Source organism: Channa argus, chromosome 14, assembly GCF_033026475.1.
Source record: "Channa argus isolate prfri chromosome 14, Channa argus male v1.0, whole genome shotgun sequence".
NCBI lineage: Eukaryota > Metazoa > Chordata > Actinopteri > Anabantiformes > Channidae > Channa > Channa argus.
In genome coordinates this window covers 12,946,301-12,965,332 of record NC_090210.1, presented here as the reverse complement: position 1 = coordinate 12,965,332, position 19,032 = coordinate 12,946,301, and the positions used below count along the sequence as shown (strand labels likewise).

General features: G+C 39.0%; 1 protein-coding gene across 6 annotated transcripts in view; it reads left to right on the top strand.

Moving 5' to 3' along the window:
- astn1 (astrotactin 1) overlaps positions 1 to 19,032 on the top strand; it is a 391,153-nt gene that overhangs the window by 355,370 nt on the left and 16,751 nt on the right. For 5 of the 6 annotated variants that reach the window (XM_067474376.1, XM_067474375.1, XM_067474374.1 and 2 more), the window contains 2 exons: positions 13,739 to 13,874; positions 15,785 to 15,885. In XM_067474376.1, coding sequence (XP_067330477.1) covers positions 13,739 to 13,874; positions 15,785 to 15,885 — 237 coding nt within the window. Of the gene's footprint in view, positions 1 to 13,738; positions 13,875 to 15,784; positions 15,886 to 16,834; positions 18,860 to 19,032 lie in introns of those variants that run through there. The other variant, XM_067474377.1, reaches the window with a different exon arrangement.

Below are 19,032 nucleotides of genomic sequence, written 5' to 3'. Positions count from 1 at the left end.
CTGTACTGTACTGTAAAAAAAAAAACACAGACACCAGGCAGAAACCAACAACGGACAACAAGAGCTGACCTAGAAGCATCACCAATCGGATGTTGTGTACTTTACGAAGTAGCATTCAGTAGCCTTTAGCCGTTTAAAACTTTATTTCTAACTCACCTGCAGCTTGTCCTGCAAAACATACGAAGCTGGTCGTGTTTTCTCAGTTATGACTTCATCCACAATTTTTTGCTCCGCTTTTGTTTATCAGTACAAATTAGCTAAGATGCTAGCTGACCATGACAGACCACCTCTATATTTGAGAAGTCACGTTTCATCAAGCTACTTTCTGTGAGTTCCCAGTTCCTTGAAATCATCATTCTGGAGTTGTTTAGTAATAATGCTTAGTCAAGGCAGATGGCCACCCTCCCTGAGCCTGGTTCTGCTGGAGGTTTCTTCCATTAAGGTAGTTTTTCCCTTGCTCAAGGGGAATTTAGGTTGTTTGTTTTTTTGTTTTTTGTTTTTTGGTACATATCTGTATAGTCCAATAATGAACAATATACAATATAGTTCAATTGAAATGAATTGAATTGTGGCATTTATGTCTTCTAACGTGTGCCTTATTAAAATGTAAACACTAAAATTTGGTCAAACCTGTCTTTATGTCTGTGGTCTCCCATGTTTTTAGAATGGGTTAAGATTTGAAAATCCTGTGTACAAGGCCTAAGGAGTTGATTGTAAGATAGAGCACATTCACTTTCAAGATTAACTTTAAAAGCATGTCAATACCTATTTATTATATGTTGTTTGTCTCTACCCTTGCATACGACCCCAAAGAAGTATTTGTGGACTCTACCATCCACCTTAACCACCAAAGTAGAAACGTTTTCATCACCGAACTGTAATATATCTGTTGGTCATCATATTCTAGTGGTACAAAACACCAATTCAGTTGCATTTTACAGTCACACATCTTAAACAATCTGCCCTCCAATGGATCCATACTCACACAGCAAAAGAAGCGCTCCTTTGTTTGTTGCCTTTGACAGGATAACATGAGAATTAAAAAAAAATGAAATCACATTTGTAACCAATTTGAATAAAAATATAATAGAAATATATGTCTTTATTCGTGAAATAAGCCTAAGGTTTAGATTTCTGACACATGTGCAGTTGGGACACTATGAATGAAACCGTCTTCATGTGGTCCTCTGTAAAGAATCTATCCCAGTCCTCCCAGGCTTGGACTGTAATGAAACATATGTCACAGACAAAGCTACATGAACCCAGAAACTATGAATTAGGTTTAAATCCTATTTGTGTTTTAAACTCTAGGAAACATTCTTATGGCCCAGCAATTCACTTAACTTGTCCTAGAGTGTTTTGACAGGCGTTATTAATAGATTGTATTATTATTGTTGTTGTTGTTATTATTATAAACCCACGGTCCGCCATTTTAAAAAGTGCCATAGACTCAAAGGTGCTGATCCTCCCTCTCACTGCACGTCTGAAACCGCAGGTAAGGTTTGTTTTTACTGGAGCAGGACTTTAGGATCTTCTGAACTCTGATTTATCCAATTTAAAATCCAATTCATCCTCAAAGTGCATTAAGCTTTATCAAATCTAGCATTGATTCTGATAATCTAATAACATTTACCACAGGTGAGAGCTCTGCAGTTCTCGTTATCCAAGTGTCCGGAACAGAAAGTTCAGTTTTAATGTTATGATTTCAAAGTTTATCATTGGCCTTTGGTCTGGCATTCTACTTCCACACCTACTAGTACAGTTCAGTAAAAAACTACCTCTTTAATTTTAAGATCCCAATCACCTGAGGTTTCTCCTTCTTTGCCAATATGAGCCTTGACGTCTCCCTGTGCACTCTGAAGAACCCTTGTTCAATACAAAAACACATGGGAGTCAGTGCTTTCCTCTCTCTCATCATACAGCTGAAGACTTTTAAGTGTTCTCGCATAGTCCAGATCTGTCTTTGGACAGATCCAGAAATTAAGACATTCTTATCCCTTTTCAGGTGTTTGGGTCCAGAACCAGTGCTGTACAACATAGGTCTATCCGTCAAACTGAGGTTTGAATTGCAAATGAACCTTCCCTAGAATGCATTTCATGTTTCAGTAGCCACTTTGGACAACCAGGGTGCAGTCCAACAACACATATGTCTTAGCTAACGTCTATCTTTCCTAAAGTCTGTCTCCAGTCTCTACAGCCGGCACTAATTTGCTATGGGATTCTTTCCTAGAAAGTAGTTTCCTGAAAACACAGGGCTGCACAAAGCTTTTAATGACATCATGCATTTAGATCACATTAAAATGTCTAACTGCAATCTGTTTTTGTGTATCAGTGATAAATGTATGGAGTAATGTTCATATTTTAAGGTTTATCTCTTAGATGAAAATTACTTTCTTGCTTAAATATTAGCTTTTTAGTATTAGAGTGAGGCTCATATCTCTAACCAATAAGAGTATATTGTTTATTTCTCCTTGAATAGTAAGTTTAGGATCATTCCTATTTATTGTGGTTTTATATTGCTAGCTACCTACCAATGCAAATTTGGTTTTCGCAGAGCAGTAGAGCAGGGAGAACGAGGGCTGAGGGGTTGTAGTGTGGATAGATTTTGAGTCTTATTCTAGCACCACCTTAAAGGACACCTGCACTGATTTTGAACTTGCTTGCTTTGGTTCTAGTTTGTGTAGTACATGTACATAAATGCCATTAAACTTTCTGAACTCCTAATAATGAAAAACTCATCTGAGTGATGTCATCTGGAGGAGTTTGTCAGCTAGAAGCAGAGAAATACTTTAATATAAGAAAGTCAGAGGGAAGTTTAAAAGCATTATTGTACATTTACACCCTACACTAAAGCCATAGAAAGCAAGTTAATTTGTTAAGTTCCATATTGTGGTTTTCATTGACTGTGCTAAGCACGTAAGCTGTACTTTAAATCTCTTCTGTAGGAGCTCAGTTTCTTTCTATGGTGAAGTAAACAATAACTCATCTTGAAAGAAGACTTTCCCATCAGTGTCTTACTTTGTCTGATGGGCATCCAGATGAAGGAATAACTCAATACACACACGACTCTTGTTTCGTAAATTTCTTCTACTGGGCATTGATAACATCGGGTTACTCAAAGTCACACTTTTATCTGAGTTGCTTAAGAAAACAAAGTACAAGAAAGCCAGCTGATGGGATTTTTTTAAATTTTTACTTTAGGGGGTGGTACTAAAATGCTTCATTAGATCCAAAAGGAATATTTTTTTAAACGGGTGAAAACTGTCACCAAACCGGCATCTTCCAATATCAGCAATCTCTAATAGTGGCCCTGAAATGAAATACAGAAAGCTATTTTGGCTGAAAAATCTATTAAAAAGATGATAGGCCTCTCTGGATATCATCATGAAGAAGATAAATGTTCCTTATGTCAGAGGCCAATCAGTCCCTCTATACATGGTCAAAGAAGTCATGAAAAATATTTACTACGCAGTAAAAAGTTCTGGTACAGTCTGATTTATCCTTAGCCCTGCTTGCAGTTCACTGTCCATGTGGGTTTGTTATTTCTCTTGTAAATACCACACATAACCTTCTCTTTTGCCCCGTGCAAAACACCTTATACAGTACATGCACATGGACAGCAGAGAGCACTGTGCCTGTACACTCTGAAACTTGAGCCCTTTCGTTGCACTTAAGTGAGTAAATAGATTCAAGCCACTAACTGTTGCAGAGTTAAATTGTCCTGCTTTACAACGATTTTGATCTTTATCATTAGTCCAGACTGAAGCCTTCTGGGCGTTTAGGTTGAAGCACTTTTATTGTTCTGTGTGCTGCAATATAAACCTTGCGTCTCAGTAGTGTGGGCTACTGTTTGTGCATTCATTTTGTTTCAAGATCTGAAATCCAGAGATTAAGCAAGAGAGAGCGAGAGCGAGCCAAACTGATCATTATACTCACTCCATCTGAAATTCATAACTGCCCACAGAACTAGCTGTCCTTTTATCAGCACAGCGCCTGTAGTGATGAAAAGACAGCAGCTGTCTTCACCATCATGCTCACTGTCTTAATGGGAGGAATACCACCACAACTACCAGTTTTGCCAGCAATAAAAACAGGCACAGTTGATGAAGCCCAGGTAAACCCAAAACAGCTCACAGTGAAACTGCGGGCCTTGAGGAATCTGTGTAACATTAGTTCACAAGTTCATGAAAACCCGACATGAAATCCTTGTGATTTGAATGACGTTCTCGGGGGATATTGTGCTTTACTAAGCATGCGAAGCAAACAAAACATTTGGAGCAAGCTGGTGTGAATTGACACGTTTGTAGAAAGAGTAGCTTCTCGATTGCGTGAGACTGACTGATGGTCCGCTTAAGCTCTCCAGAAGCACTTAAATATGTTGTCAGCGTGAGCTGTGCACAGCTCAGTTGAGACAGAATGTGAGGGGAATGACACATAAAGAAAAGGGCAAAGTAGAAATGTTGAAATCAATTGCTGACTTTGCTCATATAATTCACAAATAGAGCATCAAAATGTGGACACACGGGTTATGTGTTCCTTTTTTTTTTTTAACCTATAGGGCTACAACGTAGGACCAGCATGCCGCCTTTAAGCTCCACTTTGTGTTATTGTTGTATTCCACTTTGTCGAAGGTGTTTCATTTTTTTATTGACCTATTTGGCCAAATTTGCAGTTGGCGTGCAAAGCTCTCTCGAAGCAACTGCTATCAATTTGTTCAGATGCACTTTATCAAATTATAAAGCAATTTATCGCCTCTCTGAAGATGTAATGTTCTATGAATTATACTGCTGTGACGCAAATGGCAACTCAGCAACGCGCATATCAAACACAAAATGGGGGAAAGCGCACGCAGACAAGATTTATTTATTTATTTATTATGGTACCTTGAGGCCATCCTACCCTCATGTATCATATCTTCCTCCTTCTTTCTATACAACAATTACCCCATCACATCCAATGGGATGTCATTTTTTAGAAAACAATCTGTTCTGAGTGGCCAATCATTACAGTCTGGTAGAGCTTGTGACGTGAGCTTGTGCCAAGAATCTACATTGAAGATTGAGTTGATTCCTTGACGTTGTTGTTGTTGTTGATGTTGTTGTTGTTGTTGTTGTGTTACTGGTCTCTTTGCCCTTTGTTCAGTGGAAAGGTAGACAACCAAGTCCAGATGTTATTTGTTAAGGTTTTTTTCTGCCAATTGTGTGTGTGCAGCTGCCAATTACAGCTAGTTACAAGGAAGCTGTCTGCTTTAACAGAAGTGGATGAATTCCCAGGCAGTGAAACCTGTTATAGGATGGAGAAGGGAAAACATTTAAACCCATATGCATTTACCTTTATAGGCAGCTCGTATGCTTGTTTGTGCTTAATTGTGTGTGTGTGTCTGTTTGTCTGTGTGTGTGTGTGTGTGTGTGTGTGTGTGTGTGTGTGTGTGTGTGTGTGTGTGTGTTAGCGTGCAGTAGTGTGGCACTGCAAACTTCCCACTGCCTCTCTCCCTCTCTTTGCCTCTCTTAGTTCCCTCTAACCTGCTCCTTTCTGTTTATCAATTACATGAAACAGTATGTAACTTCTGCAAATTGTGTTTCAGTGAATAAGGGCTTTTATTGTAAGACACAGTTCTATCAGAGCAGCAGAAAAACTATGTGAATCAATTACTGTTTGTGCAGTTTATGTCATTTTGTTGTCAGAATGCTAATTTGAACTACGGTCAAACAACGCTATCAACTTTATTACAAAGACATGCAGTATTATCTTATCACATTGAAGAGATGCCCATTATAATATATGCTAATTTGATTTGATATGAATGAATGTGCAGTATACAACTGGCAGTACAATTATAGTGTGTCCTATTCTATTTTCATATAGATCTATTTGATGTCTTATAGACATCAAATATAGACACAGACGATTCCATAGTAAAAACACTATCGTCTTTAAGGCACCTGTCCTTTCCATTAAGGAGCAGAGAAAAACAAGAGTGAATTGGCTGGAAAGGTCTAAGCACACACACACTCACTCATGCACATGCACAGATGCATACTAAGGGTCCGGGTCTGTTCAACTGAACTGGTGACAGCAGGCAACATTTCAAAAGGTGAGACATCCCATAACTCACATCAGTGTCCTGGCAACTCATGATTTTTCCAACCAATCATACTTTAAGAATGCTGAAAGTAAACAACTCCAGCTGAATGACAAGTCCCTGAGAGTTGTGGCTCTCCACATCTAAAACCTCTCCACCATGTGCCTGATGTTCTGTTGTAGTTGAAACTTACCTGACCTGATGCATTATAAATCCATGATGGTCAAACAGTGTGTACGTTTCCACCTGATTTGACCTGATTTGTCACTATTTTCAAATTACATATAAACGTCCTGAGTGGAAACACTGAATATTGCAAGACCTGTAGAACAGACCACTTCCATGTACTGTGGGTGTATGTTGATTTATTGAATAGAAGCCAAGTTACAGTCGAATTTCTGATAGTTGAACTAAATTATTATGTCAATAATATTCCAATGGATTCCATCTTGTAACATCTTGACTTTTTAAGCAGGCTTGGAAAGACTCTGCAATGTCATTTTAAATGCATTATTATTATGCATTATTTTTAAAGTCAGAAAATGTAGCATCCCGCCTTTTATTTTTTTATTAGATAAACTATCACATGTGCCACCAAATGTAGTAAGCTGCTTAGTGAGGCATACTACGTCTGTAGCTAGCATTGAAATCCATTTTAAACTTTTAACAGTTGTGTTTTTAGTTTTGTAATCATTTGTATTAGACCTCTATCCACACTGGCTTGGCATGTGATGTTAGGGTTCGTGATTGGAGAATGCTGTTTGGTCGCTGGTTTCAGTGAGGCAATTGCTATTGCTGTTATTATTTAATATTGCTTTATCCATATCCAATTGGAGTCAGAATAATCTGTAACACTCAATCACAGATGCACATAAACCCCCCCGCAAGTTTCAATTTCTGATTGTGGCATGCATAAAGGTTTGATGGAATTTGACGGATGCTTTTCTCTGTTTCCTCTAAGTTTTCGGGTATAAATCATGTGTCAACACAGGGAGCAGAGTGCGTTTGACTCTAAATTTCAAAAAATACTATATTTTAAGTTCCACATTTACAACATGTCCCATAGTGGCTGCCTGAAATCTTTAATGACCACCCAGGAACTCCCAGGCAAGAATTTTCTGTCTCACGCAGATTTATTGATTTTGCTAAATAGACAGATTTACAACCCTTCCCAACTGAACCTTTCAGAGTCTACCGGTGTCATCTTAGGATAAGCTTAGTGGCCTCTATTGTAGAGATGAAAAGCAGGATCACTGTGGGAAGAACAGCCTGTTACTCTCACTGAGAAAATAAATACATTTCAATGTGTTTTGAAAAATCAGAGCTACTGAAAACTTGCTCATTTTCTTCTGGCCAACAGATCAGTTGATACTTCCAAGATGGCATACATTGTCAAACCTTCACTTTACTTTTTTTTTTTAAATTTAATTTGGAGTACATTTCTGCTGCAGTTTTGCCACAGTCTTTAATCGCATCAGTGTGCAATAAACAGAGGCATGCTTCTCTTTCATCTCTTTTTTTTTATAATCTTGCTCAAAGCTGAGCACTAGACACTAGACACACAAGGATTGTGATTGATAATTGCATTGGAACTCATGCTAGGATGAAAAATGACCTTTCTTTATGTACTGTGGCTCACAGTAAATCAAGGATCCTTGTTCTTGGAGAGGCTTGTGCAACTACCTAGAGGATGTGGAACCGTAATAACTCTGTGGGGGACCATTTTGCAACCTGGGCAGAGACTCACTATGATGAAACATTGGAAGAGTCGAGGACTAATCAAATGATCTGGTGATAACAATACGTACACATCCAAAAGGTCAGAATTCTTCACATGCTGTTTTCAGTTTTAAAGTTCATAGTAACTATTACAATCTGGCCAAGTCAGCAGCCATCAAGGGTGAAGTTTGATCTGATTCTCTTCCAGAATCATTTTTTTTAGCTCTGTCCGTAATCAACAAATGAGAGACACATTGTGTTTGTATTTATTTTTCATTCCCCTGTTGTGAGTTATGTCTATAAATGCCATTGCAGAACATAGCGTTCACCGTGTAATCCATCTCCTTTGACTGAGATATTTGTTATCCTCAAGGTAGGTTCACTTTCTGTTCTTCTGGTCAGGAGGCCACCCACATCATGCACTCCTCTCATTATGACAGTGCACAGCCGGGTTCTTTGGACTGTTTTTAATGGCCTGTGTACTGCAGTTCTGCTTCAGCAGGTGGTTTACGATTTACAGATGAGGCTGGCAGGAAAGATGGGACTGACAGGAACGATTGGACAGATAAAGAGTGGATGGCAGCGCTTGAACCCATAAAGAATGTTATGTTATGTGTTAGTCCACCACAGAAAAAGGTGATCCAAAGTTTTTAGGGTATTTTCATGTTTTTAGACACTCATATCTACATCAGTGCAGTATTTAAAAGGTTCAACAGTTGGTTTTTAGCCAGTCTTCTTCACCTTCTGCACAACTTTACAATGTTAGAAATGTGGTTTGGAAGTGAGAGCAGACAGGGATGCGAATGTGTGAGAGGGAATCATCCATCTCCACTTAGCTAACAATTTTCTAATCACAGTCCATTCGACACTGCCAAAGGCAAAATACATGCTTTGACATCAGTGATTGAGGTGAAGCCAAATGTGAAATATGGTTCAAAAGAGCAAAACAACATACTGTTTAAAGGACAATTCCTGTTTTACACAAGTAATTAGGTTGGTGGTTTTGACATTTTGTCATTTTGGTTTACATTGTAGTAGGTTGCTCAGATCTCGGAGAACAATAACAATACTACAATAAGGTCCAAAAGGCCAAGTAACATGAGCAGCCAGATTGACGGGCTGCAAAAAAGCCAACAATTTATCAAGAATATGTAAAACACTTTATTTAGAGGGGGAAATGATTAGTCTGTAATTTGTCATCATTGTTTAGTCTGCATAACCAAGGAGGTATGGTGCCATAGGTCAAAGTTGAACTGGAAGGTCACTCTGGCTGTGATCAGTGTTTACGATTAGTCTGGATTGTAATTTAAGCTGTTTGACTTTGTTTTCTCTTCCCAACAAGTTTTAACCAACCTCAAGATTAATTTACATCAAACTCCTCTCAAGCATTGCTGCAGCAGAGCACAACAGAGATCATTCATGAGTCCATTGTGCTTATTGTAACTCAGAAAGATGGCTAGAACTACAATGCACTGACCTGGGCTTTTTTAAAACCAAAGTTATCCTGACATTTCAAAATTGTAAAAAAAAAAACAAAAAAAAACGTTGCCTCAGATATGTATTCAGTAAGACTGGCATCATGAAAAGGCTTCGGTCAAGGTGTCTGAGTAAATGGACTGGCAATGCACATGTAGCATGACCACAAAATCTCTATGCTCTATAGCAGAGTCGGTTGCATGGAGTGTCAGACTTTGACAACAAGTATTGACTGTCCTGGCAACCATCAATGTTGGTTGCTACCCAGCATGATCATGTTAACAATAAATCTATTGTTTAAATTGATCTCAGGCAGAAAGAAAATACCATCCATCCATTATCCCCAACCACTTATCATGTTCACAGCCTGGATCTGTCATTGGGTAATTGGCAGGATAAACCCTGCACAACAAAGAAGATACTTGATCTTGAGTGGAAAAATACAACGTATTGAACAAGGGCACAACTGTCATTGTTCATAACTATGGTAACATACAGTGACGAGCCACAAATCGCTCCAAGTCACAACATCCACGAAAGAGTATCGGCGGGATTGTTTTGGTGCACACTCGAGTAAGATTGCAGTGTTCGGACCTGCCCATAAACTGCCCTATGAGGGAAAACGAACCAGAGTTTAATATAACAGACTTAATCAGGCTTGAGGTTTGAGAATGCCCTTATACTATATAAATTATACTGTAGTTCCAAAGAGATTAAAACCAGTTTCCCACAATTTATATGCCACCCCACCAATCCAGTGGTCATAGGATAAACTTTTGGTGAGCTGAGAAAGATTCATCACACTCCACCCCTGAGCGACAAGCCAGAGACACCCAATCACAGCTGTTTTCTCCCTCAGCTTAACTATGTGAAAGCACTTCAACGAATGAGGAAATCTGATTACTGTCATCAATTACGACCACATACAATATGTTAAACGTTGATGAGCTGCCAGGATTTGAAAAAATGTTCTAGTACTTTTGTTGCTCACCACTATTATGACAACAGAATAAAGTAGCTGACTTACAGTACATCCTACACTAAACACACACTAATCAGGCTTCAGGACTTGAGAAGGAGCATTCTTCTTTGAGTCTGTGTGTATAGGTTGTGCAGTTTAAAAAGCAGAGATGATCATTGTATTAGTGTACACATGCACAAAATGTACTTTCAATGTTAACATAAAGACACAGATCATAAAACATTCACATAGGTTAATAATACGATATATGTAGATAAGGAAAAACACGTTGATGTCAAGTGTAAAGAACAAAGAGTTTATTGGATTGGCATGCAATTGGATCAGTCAGATAGGTCGTTCTTGCATTGTGATCATGGCTCTGTTCTTCATGCATTGGTTAGAGTGATAAATGAACGATGCCCACAGATTCACATTAAATAAGTCAGCTCGTCCTTATACGTTTTCTGTTATATGTTTTCCTACTATCCATAGGAATTACAATCTTGCACGTAGACGGAAATTCTACTGATAATGGTTTCTAGTGGTGTATGCAGTATACATTCAGTGACCATGAAAGAATCCCAGATAATTAAACCAAAGTCAAAATGAAGGTTGAAGAACCTGACAGCTACATCCCAGATTAAACCATCAAGCATTGCTTTTCTGAATTGGTGTTTAAAAACATACAATGAACAGGGTCCTGATATGAGCCTGTAAATGCGGGTTGACCACATTTAGAAGAAGAAACAAAAACACCCATCTAGTTTAATGGCAGTTAACCACCACTTAAGCAAACTGGACAAATGTACTGGAGTAGCAGTAGCTGGCAAGTCTTTCCTCACAAAATGGGATTTGTCCTTTTGTCCAAACCAACTCATTTTCAGCTACAACGCCAGTCCATTTGGGATAATGACAACAACTTGTAATACCAGGAATAAATTGAAAGACCTATTTGTTGCTATTGTTCAGGAGGTGTGAAGGTGCTTTAATATTATTTAGTTGATTGAAGCCCAATTCAAAAAGACCATATTTTTATTCTGCAGCAGTCATAAAAAGAAGTGGTCAGCCAATAATTTATGTGTCCAAATTCAGAATCAGAGGTCTTGCGACAGAATAAGAGGAAAGAGGAAAGCAAGTACAGCAAATAGTTTAATCCCTTTCTTTTCTGTGTTTTTCTTGCTGTAGAAGAAAAAGAAAAAAATCACTGATGCTGTTTTATCCTATTTCTACAGCCACAAAACTGTGGTTTCATATTAGTGAATGTCTGGCCCTTAGTCACACTGTTTTCATTAAAATGTGTAAATAAGTTTAGTTTTTTATTTCATAAAGGTCTGCACAATGAGACAGTTGTGATAAACACAGTCAATGTGCTGCACAGTAGTTAATATATTCACAAATCTAAACAGCATTACTAATGTTTGGATGTTCAGACAGACGGTTAACTGCATATGAAGATTGATGTTGGGCACAATTTCCCATTTAGAGCTCAACTCTCTCAGATACTGAGAGAATTACTCAACATATTTCCCAGCTGTGTGTTCTCCGGCAAGGCTTCAAACTGTTTCCTTTTTAAATGCCTCCTTACACGATAGACAGATATTCCAACCGGCTTCGCAATTAATATGCTAAGTGGTGCAAAGCCTCACAATGTCACTTTTCATTTTCATCTCCAGCTCTGTTTATATCTTTCAGTCGCGTGTCAGTCTCTGCGCTGGGTAAACACCTCCCTCTGACAGCTGCTACATCGATTCTCATTCTTGGCCTCTCGCTCCATGACTCTGTGGCACTTGGCCGACTGTTTACCAGCTGGTGACACAAGCCACGGTTGACAGGGAAGACGCAGGCCCCCACTTTCCACATCATTCACACATACACTCCTGTATGTACACACACACACAGAGGCAGCACTCTTGCAGGTGATCACCTTTGGGCATCCATCACTTCACACACACAATTTTTTTTTATAAATATACACAAACAGGGGCCGCTTGTGCAAAAAGAAGTTCACAGATGACCACTTCAGAGCACCATCACCTCACACACTTTCCCCCCACGTACACACACACACACACACACACACACACACACACACACACACACAGTCTTAGCTTGTCCAAGAAGAGGGTTTTTCCTCTTCCCAGTGAAACACATGCCCTGGTGGCCAACTGCCCTTTTGACGTACGCTGTGCCAGCTGGGAAAACATAGCTAGCTGCATGTGTCACCACAAACCTGAGCAGCAGGAAGGGGGCCCTGAGAAAGAGGGGATGGAGGAGGTGGAGGGGTGGTGTGGAATGGTTGCTTCTTTCTCATGTGACAGGCAAGACTCTCCCCTAACATTTTACTGTTTTGGGCAAAACAACCAACAGTTGATTGGATTTAGTACCTAAACCTAACTAATACGTGCTTATACCTAAATGCAATAAAACCACTATGTCTGCACAGTCATAATCCAGTGTTTTTGACTGTTTAGAAACAGCAGAGGCCACTTTGTTGCCATTTTTGGTGTAAATTCAACAGATGAAAGAAACCATTCTGTGGGTGACATGAGATAGTAGGGACAAACAAATATATAACCTCTTGGTTTGGAGGTCTTGTTGGACCGGCTCGGATGAAAGTACTCTAGGTGTTATGCTCGATTTTATTTGGCCAGTCTCCTGCATTTGGCAGATGCAATACAAGCTGGGAGCCAATACCAGATGCAGTTCAGGGTTCAGTGTTTTGCCCAAAGAAACTTCGACACGTATCCAGGAGGAACTGAGATTGTTAAAACCACCACCAAGTGACCACTGATTGATCAAGCTGATGATCATGTATCTTACCCTTACTGTGATCTGATCAATCTTTCAAATAAATCTCCTTCTCCCGTACAGTATGTGTGATGCTGTATATTTTTGAGACAGACTTGTTTTAGCAATTTACTCTAAAACACAGATATACTTGTTGCTTCTTAATGTGTTCACGATCAGCATTAGATCTCCCAAACACGACATAACCTGCAGGTACAAACTGTGCTCAGAGTCACTGTTGTGTTAGAGCAAACCAGTGCTCATCTGTTTTACGTTTTGATCTGTTTACAGAACAGAGAACTAATGTCAGGTTTCATTAATGTGCACAAAACAGGCGTATCTCTGTTCTTTAGACACAGATCAGGCACAGCGTTTAAAGTGCCTGTTCGTTTTAAGGTTGTGGTGGACAGGGGTCATCTTGGGAAATGTGCACGTAATGCTGGACATGATCATCATCAGACCACAGTGCATCAAACCTTACAATGCCCATACTGATCCGTGATCACCAAAACATTGGAACCACCATGTGATGTTGCAGCTGATCAGTTTATAATTTATCTATGCATAATGTAATGTCTAATACTTTTGAATTCATTAAATGATGCAATATTTAACAAAATAATACGACATTTCAAAATCAAAATCTGAACTGCATGTTCTCACAATATATACACAAAAGCCTTACTTGCCCACTGTCTTTCTCTCTGCTGCAGAAACCCTTCTGAGCTTCGTGGATGACATCTTGTCTGGTGCCAGGTCTCCGTGTGTGATGCTAGGGGACATCCCCAATCTACTGTCATCTTCGATCAGCATGATCATTCGCTGCCTGGAGCCCGACACAACTTACATGTAGGCTGAGTTACCTCCTTTCTTTCTCATGAACATGTAAACTAAACGCTCTGATAACTGGTACAGTTTGGGCTTATGACATCCCAGTCTAATGCTGCTAATGGAATCTTTTGCACTGTCTGGGTTTTAAATGAAGGTTAAGCTTCGTTGTGTTCATGCAGACATGACTATTGGACTGTTTGTATCATTAGAAACCGTGTTCCAGTTCCAAACTAAATGATACAGTAGTATTAGTGTGTTCACTCTGAAACAACCAACATAAATTCTGAATAATGCATGTGTGCTAAAAACCTTTGAGTTTAAATTTGCTGTCAATAGACACCCACAAGGCATTGCACATATAATATAAAGGTGGTACTCACGGCTTGAAAAAGATGGCAGTAATGAATATTGAATGTGAATATTGTGAGATAAATCCAGGGGGAAATGTAGAAAACAACCCCAAAATTAGAAAGTTTCCTCCACGTGTCAGTTTAGATTTTAAAGTTGCAGTTTCGCATTGAACAAAACTTCATTATTTCCTGTCAACATAAACTACAGATTAAGTGAATTCTTTTGTATATTTTAGCTTCAAACAGTAACATGATAGCATAGGGATGTGTGTTTTTTTTCCAAGTAAAGTTCCAACAACTGACTGAATGTGATGATGTGACCCTTTAACTAACCAGGATGCAGTAACTCAGTTATTCAATTCAAAAATAAATGTATTTATTATTTTTCCCACATAGTTATCAGAAGTAAATCATGGAATAGAAAACTGGGGTTAATGTCCATGTTTATTTCCATGTGCATTACTGCAGAGTAAAGAGGGTTAGGACCGTGATGCACTGACCAAGGTGTTGCTTTCACTGGAGATGCATACACATAACTCCCACTCCAGATGCTTAGATGCTCTCAGACAGATGCTGATACTTATCGCACAGACAACTTGCCAGGAAGAAGCAGAAGGAGCGAAATAGAATAAAGAGCCAAGAAGCAGAGGTGAGGTTTTGGGGGTAGAGAATGAAAGCAAAGAATAAAAGTTCTAGAGCAAAGTAGAAGGAAAAGGAGGGAAAGAGACTATAAGTGAAAAATAACAAAAAAGCAAAAAAGGCCTGTGGACAGAGCCTGTTCAAACAGTTTTGATGAATGTGGCTGAGTGAGCAGCTCCTCATGCCCAATTAACCCCAGAATTAGCGTGGCTCCTGCTCTCTCTATCCCATCTTGCAGCTCATTCATCTCTCCAGTTCGAGTCTTTGTCTTTCCTTCATAGCACTGCACACTCCTTATATGTCCATTACAGGCCTACCCCATTGAGACTAGCATCTTGTAGTGGGAAAATATGTAGCGTGGGGTAAATTATGTACGTGTTTCTATATAGGTATAAAACTGAAAACACTGTAAAATAATGTGCAACTGCCTCAACATTTTCCTTTATACCCATCAACTGGTTAAAGATTTGTTGAAATTGGAATGTGCTGCCAAGCTTTGCAGATATTAGTGAAATTTTTAGTCTACTGATTCTTAACCGATCTATAGCTACAGTGGTAATCAAACAAAGCTGCTAATTAAAAAAAAAAAAGATTTTGAGTTATTTATCCTCACTGATGGTTGTGTGTCTTCCTCAGTTTTTGATGTTGCAGGTGGATGCAAGTCACACTTTGGCCACTTGGTGGTGATATCCATTCAGTGAAATGACAAGCAATCAGTTCTGTAAAAATGTGCTTATTGTCAGTCCAGTCTAGCACCATTAAAGGTTGTTTTTCATAATGCAGACTTCCATCTCACACAAGGGTGGCTTTTTATTGAATTAACAGCTGCCAGAAATATAGAAGCTGCCAACTGTGAGACATTTGCTGCAGCCAATGTTGGTGCAGCAGTTTGACCAGAATCAATTTGCATCAGAATGAATTGATAATTTATTTGTGCAGGTTCCGACTGTGGGCGGTAGACAACACAGGGCGTCGTTCCAGTCCAAGTGAGGTCACCATCAAAACTCCATGTCCAACTGTGGATGACGTCAAAGCACAAGGTGAGGAAAGAGACAGAAACAAGTGTCAGAAAGGTGAATCATCTTTCAGTCCTGATCGCAGTTGGCTGACAGTCTTTTTTTTTTTTTTAGCCTTGTGCAACATTTTTGCACAAACTTTGTGAAATAGATTTTGGTATTTATTAGAAAGTAAAATAATGTGACAGGGCAGTAGCTCAGTTGGTAAAGGCAGTCGTCCACGGACCAGAGGGTCAGTGGTTCAATCCCCCGTCCGTTCTATATGTCGAAGTGTCTATGGGCAGGTCACCAAACACCTAACAGCTCAACCCCCCAGCTGTGCAGTGCTGGTCCAAGCCCGGTAGAAATTGGGTAGGGTTACATCAGGAAGGGTAGCAAGTGTAAAAACTGTGCCAAATCAACATGCGGACATAATCCGCTGTGGCGACCCTAAACTCACGGGATAAAAAAAAATAAATTGTGATATGTGTGTTTCTATGTGAAACAGTGAACTCTGAGTATGAATGTTAAGATTACTATCTCATGAGGATATTACTTATAATCATATGTAATTAATTCAATCAAAAAATGAAATATTCAGAGTTGAGATTCTGTTGACACAATCCACCAGTGAGAGGTTTCACAGCAAAGATGTTTTTGCCGAGTGTGCTGCTGATGTGGGCCAGTCAGTGGAGTGTGATACTACCGGGCTTATGTTGTTAATAATTTTAATGGCTGGAAATACATGAGTGGTATGAAATGCGATACTTCCACTCTGCGGCTCTGTTTTTAACAGATTTTATTGGCGTCAGTGGGCAGGCCAGGTCATGACAAGTGGATAAGTTCCTAACCTGAAGACTCATGAATTTCCCTTTTCTAAAAAATATCAATCTGCAATGGTGTTTTCGAGGGATATAATAATGATTTATTAATTTTAAAACTGTATCGATACCAAGATATGCATGTAAAATGACATCTGTTTTCTTCATCTCAGATGTAAATAGGGACTGCAGTAGAGAAAAAAAGTCCTTCACAGATCCACTGATGGAAACCCTACAATAGCAGTCGAATGTCTGGAGACACCTTCTCTTTTATTGGCTTTTATTTCTACTAAGTTCTACAGTGTGGTTTGATTCTTAGAACGTGACATAATACATGTTGAGATACAGGGCAAGTAACAAAGTGTAAATAAAGCAAAATGTTTAAAATTATTCAAATCAGCCACCTTTTGATTTCATAACTTTGTCCATTCTTGGCATTCAGTTAACTTCCTAAGTAGTCACCTGGAATACTTTTCCATCTGTAAGAGTTCCCACATATGTTTAGCAACTGTTGGCTTTGCTGTCCAGTTTATTGCAATCCATCTCAATTGAGTTTAGGTCAGGTAATTGTGGAGGCCAGTCCATCACTCTCCTTTCTGTTATAATAGTCGAGTCGTTTCTTGGCCCAGGTAATTTGGTTCTTTCTCGGTTGCAATTTCTTTGCAACTGTTTGACTGTTAAGCCCTGATTTACACAGTCTCCTCCTAAGTTGTGATGTTTCTGCTTCATGAACTCTGGAAAACACGGCTGTGGGCTCTAATCATACACTGGTATTTGTTGATTTTTTTTTTTTTTTAGGGCCGGCATCTATTAGACTGTTGGTTTCTTTTCTTATGGGCAAATGTCATGAGAACCAACTCTGGCTTGATGGTTTTTCTGACTATACTATAAGAATTTTTAACAGTCCTGGAATTTTCCAAGAGGACTGACATAAAATTAATTACTATGGTAAATGGCCGCTTATATAACATTTCATCCAACGTGCTTTACAATGGTGTTTCCTATTCCCCTATTCACACACACACACAAACACATACACACGCACACAACAATGATCCACCGGGAATAACTTGATGTTCAGTGTCTTGCCCAAGGACCTCGACACTTAGCCTGGATTGGGGATTAAACCACTGACCCTGTGTTCTGTGAACGACTGCCTTACCAACTGAGCGGCCATTATATTACTACAGTGATTGAATGGTGCCATTTCCTCTATAATAACACTCTCCTTGGCACAACACAACTGATGGGCTCAACCCCATTAAGTGCTAAGGCTAAGGTGCTATCAACTGGTTCTGTGACCCAGGCTCATTGAACAGCACTGGCAGCACTGCTTAGAGGATTTTATCCTTCTGATCAATCTGGGTTTGAGTTATTTCTGCTTAAATAGTAAGTTTTGTAGCATTGTGTTTAATTGTTTATAAGTCTAAATCCTTGTAGGACCTAGTGGAGCATAGTGGAGCAGGGCAAAGGATGAATGGACTTGTGGACTGAACTGATTTCAAGTCTCATGTTACCGCTAGCTTGATTGAGTTGATAGTGTACTGTATATTAATCAGGCATGAATTAAAATTAAAATCTTTCCAGATGACCTCATGAAGTGGATAAGATATTGCCAACAGTGTGCAAAGCTGCCATAAAGGCCAACAGTCTAAGGAGCATAAAATATAAAACATATCATCCGAGCTGAAACAATCCTCCAGATGATTTAATATGGAGGAGATTTCCAGCTGCAAGTTGAGAGATAGTATGTTAATACTGAGGGAAGTTTATTATATCATATATAATGAGAAGATCAATCAAAATGAGAAAATGTGTCTAACATTTTGACACTTACTGTTTATACTGCATTGTTCAGGCCAGTACCCAAAAGTGGGGCCACTGGGCTGATCCAAAGGCAGTGATGGTTTTTCAATTGTCTTATTTTATGGTATTTGTCTGTACCTCTATTAAACTGTAGTAGCATCAATAAAATAACATGAAGCATATATTGTGACGGTTGCACATGAAAACAGCAGGTGCTACACACTCATACAGCCATAACAATGACTAATTCATCATTTGCCTATGGCTTGCTCCAGGGGGAATTGTTGGGTTCTCTTTATATATCTTTATAATCTTGACTTTATTCTGTAAAGTGCCCTGAGATGACTTTGTTGTGAATTGGCGCTATATAAATAAAGTTGAATTGAATTGAATCAGTCTATTCCTGAATTTACTTCAACAATATAACTGACATGAAATGGAAATATTGACACCATTATTTTCCATTATTATCTAATTCAAAAATAAGACCTAGGAAAATCAGGTGCTCTTTCAAGAATTTGCCCTGGCTTTGAGACTGATTTGCCCTGTTTGTCCAGAGAAGTTC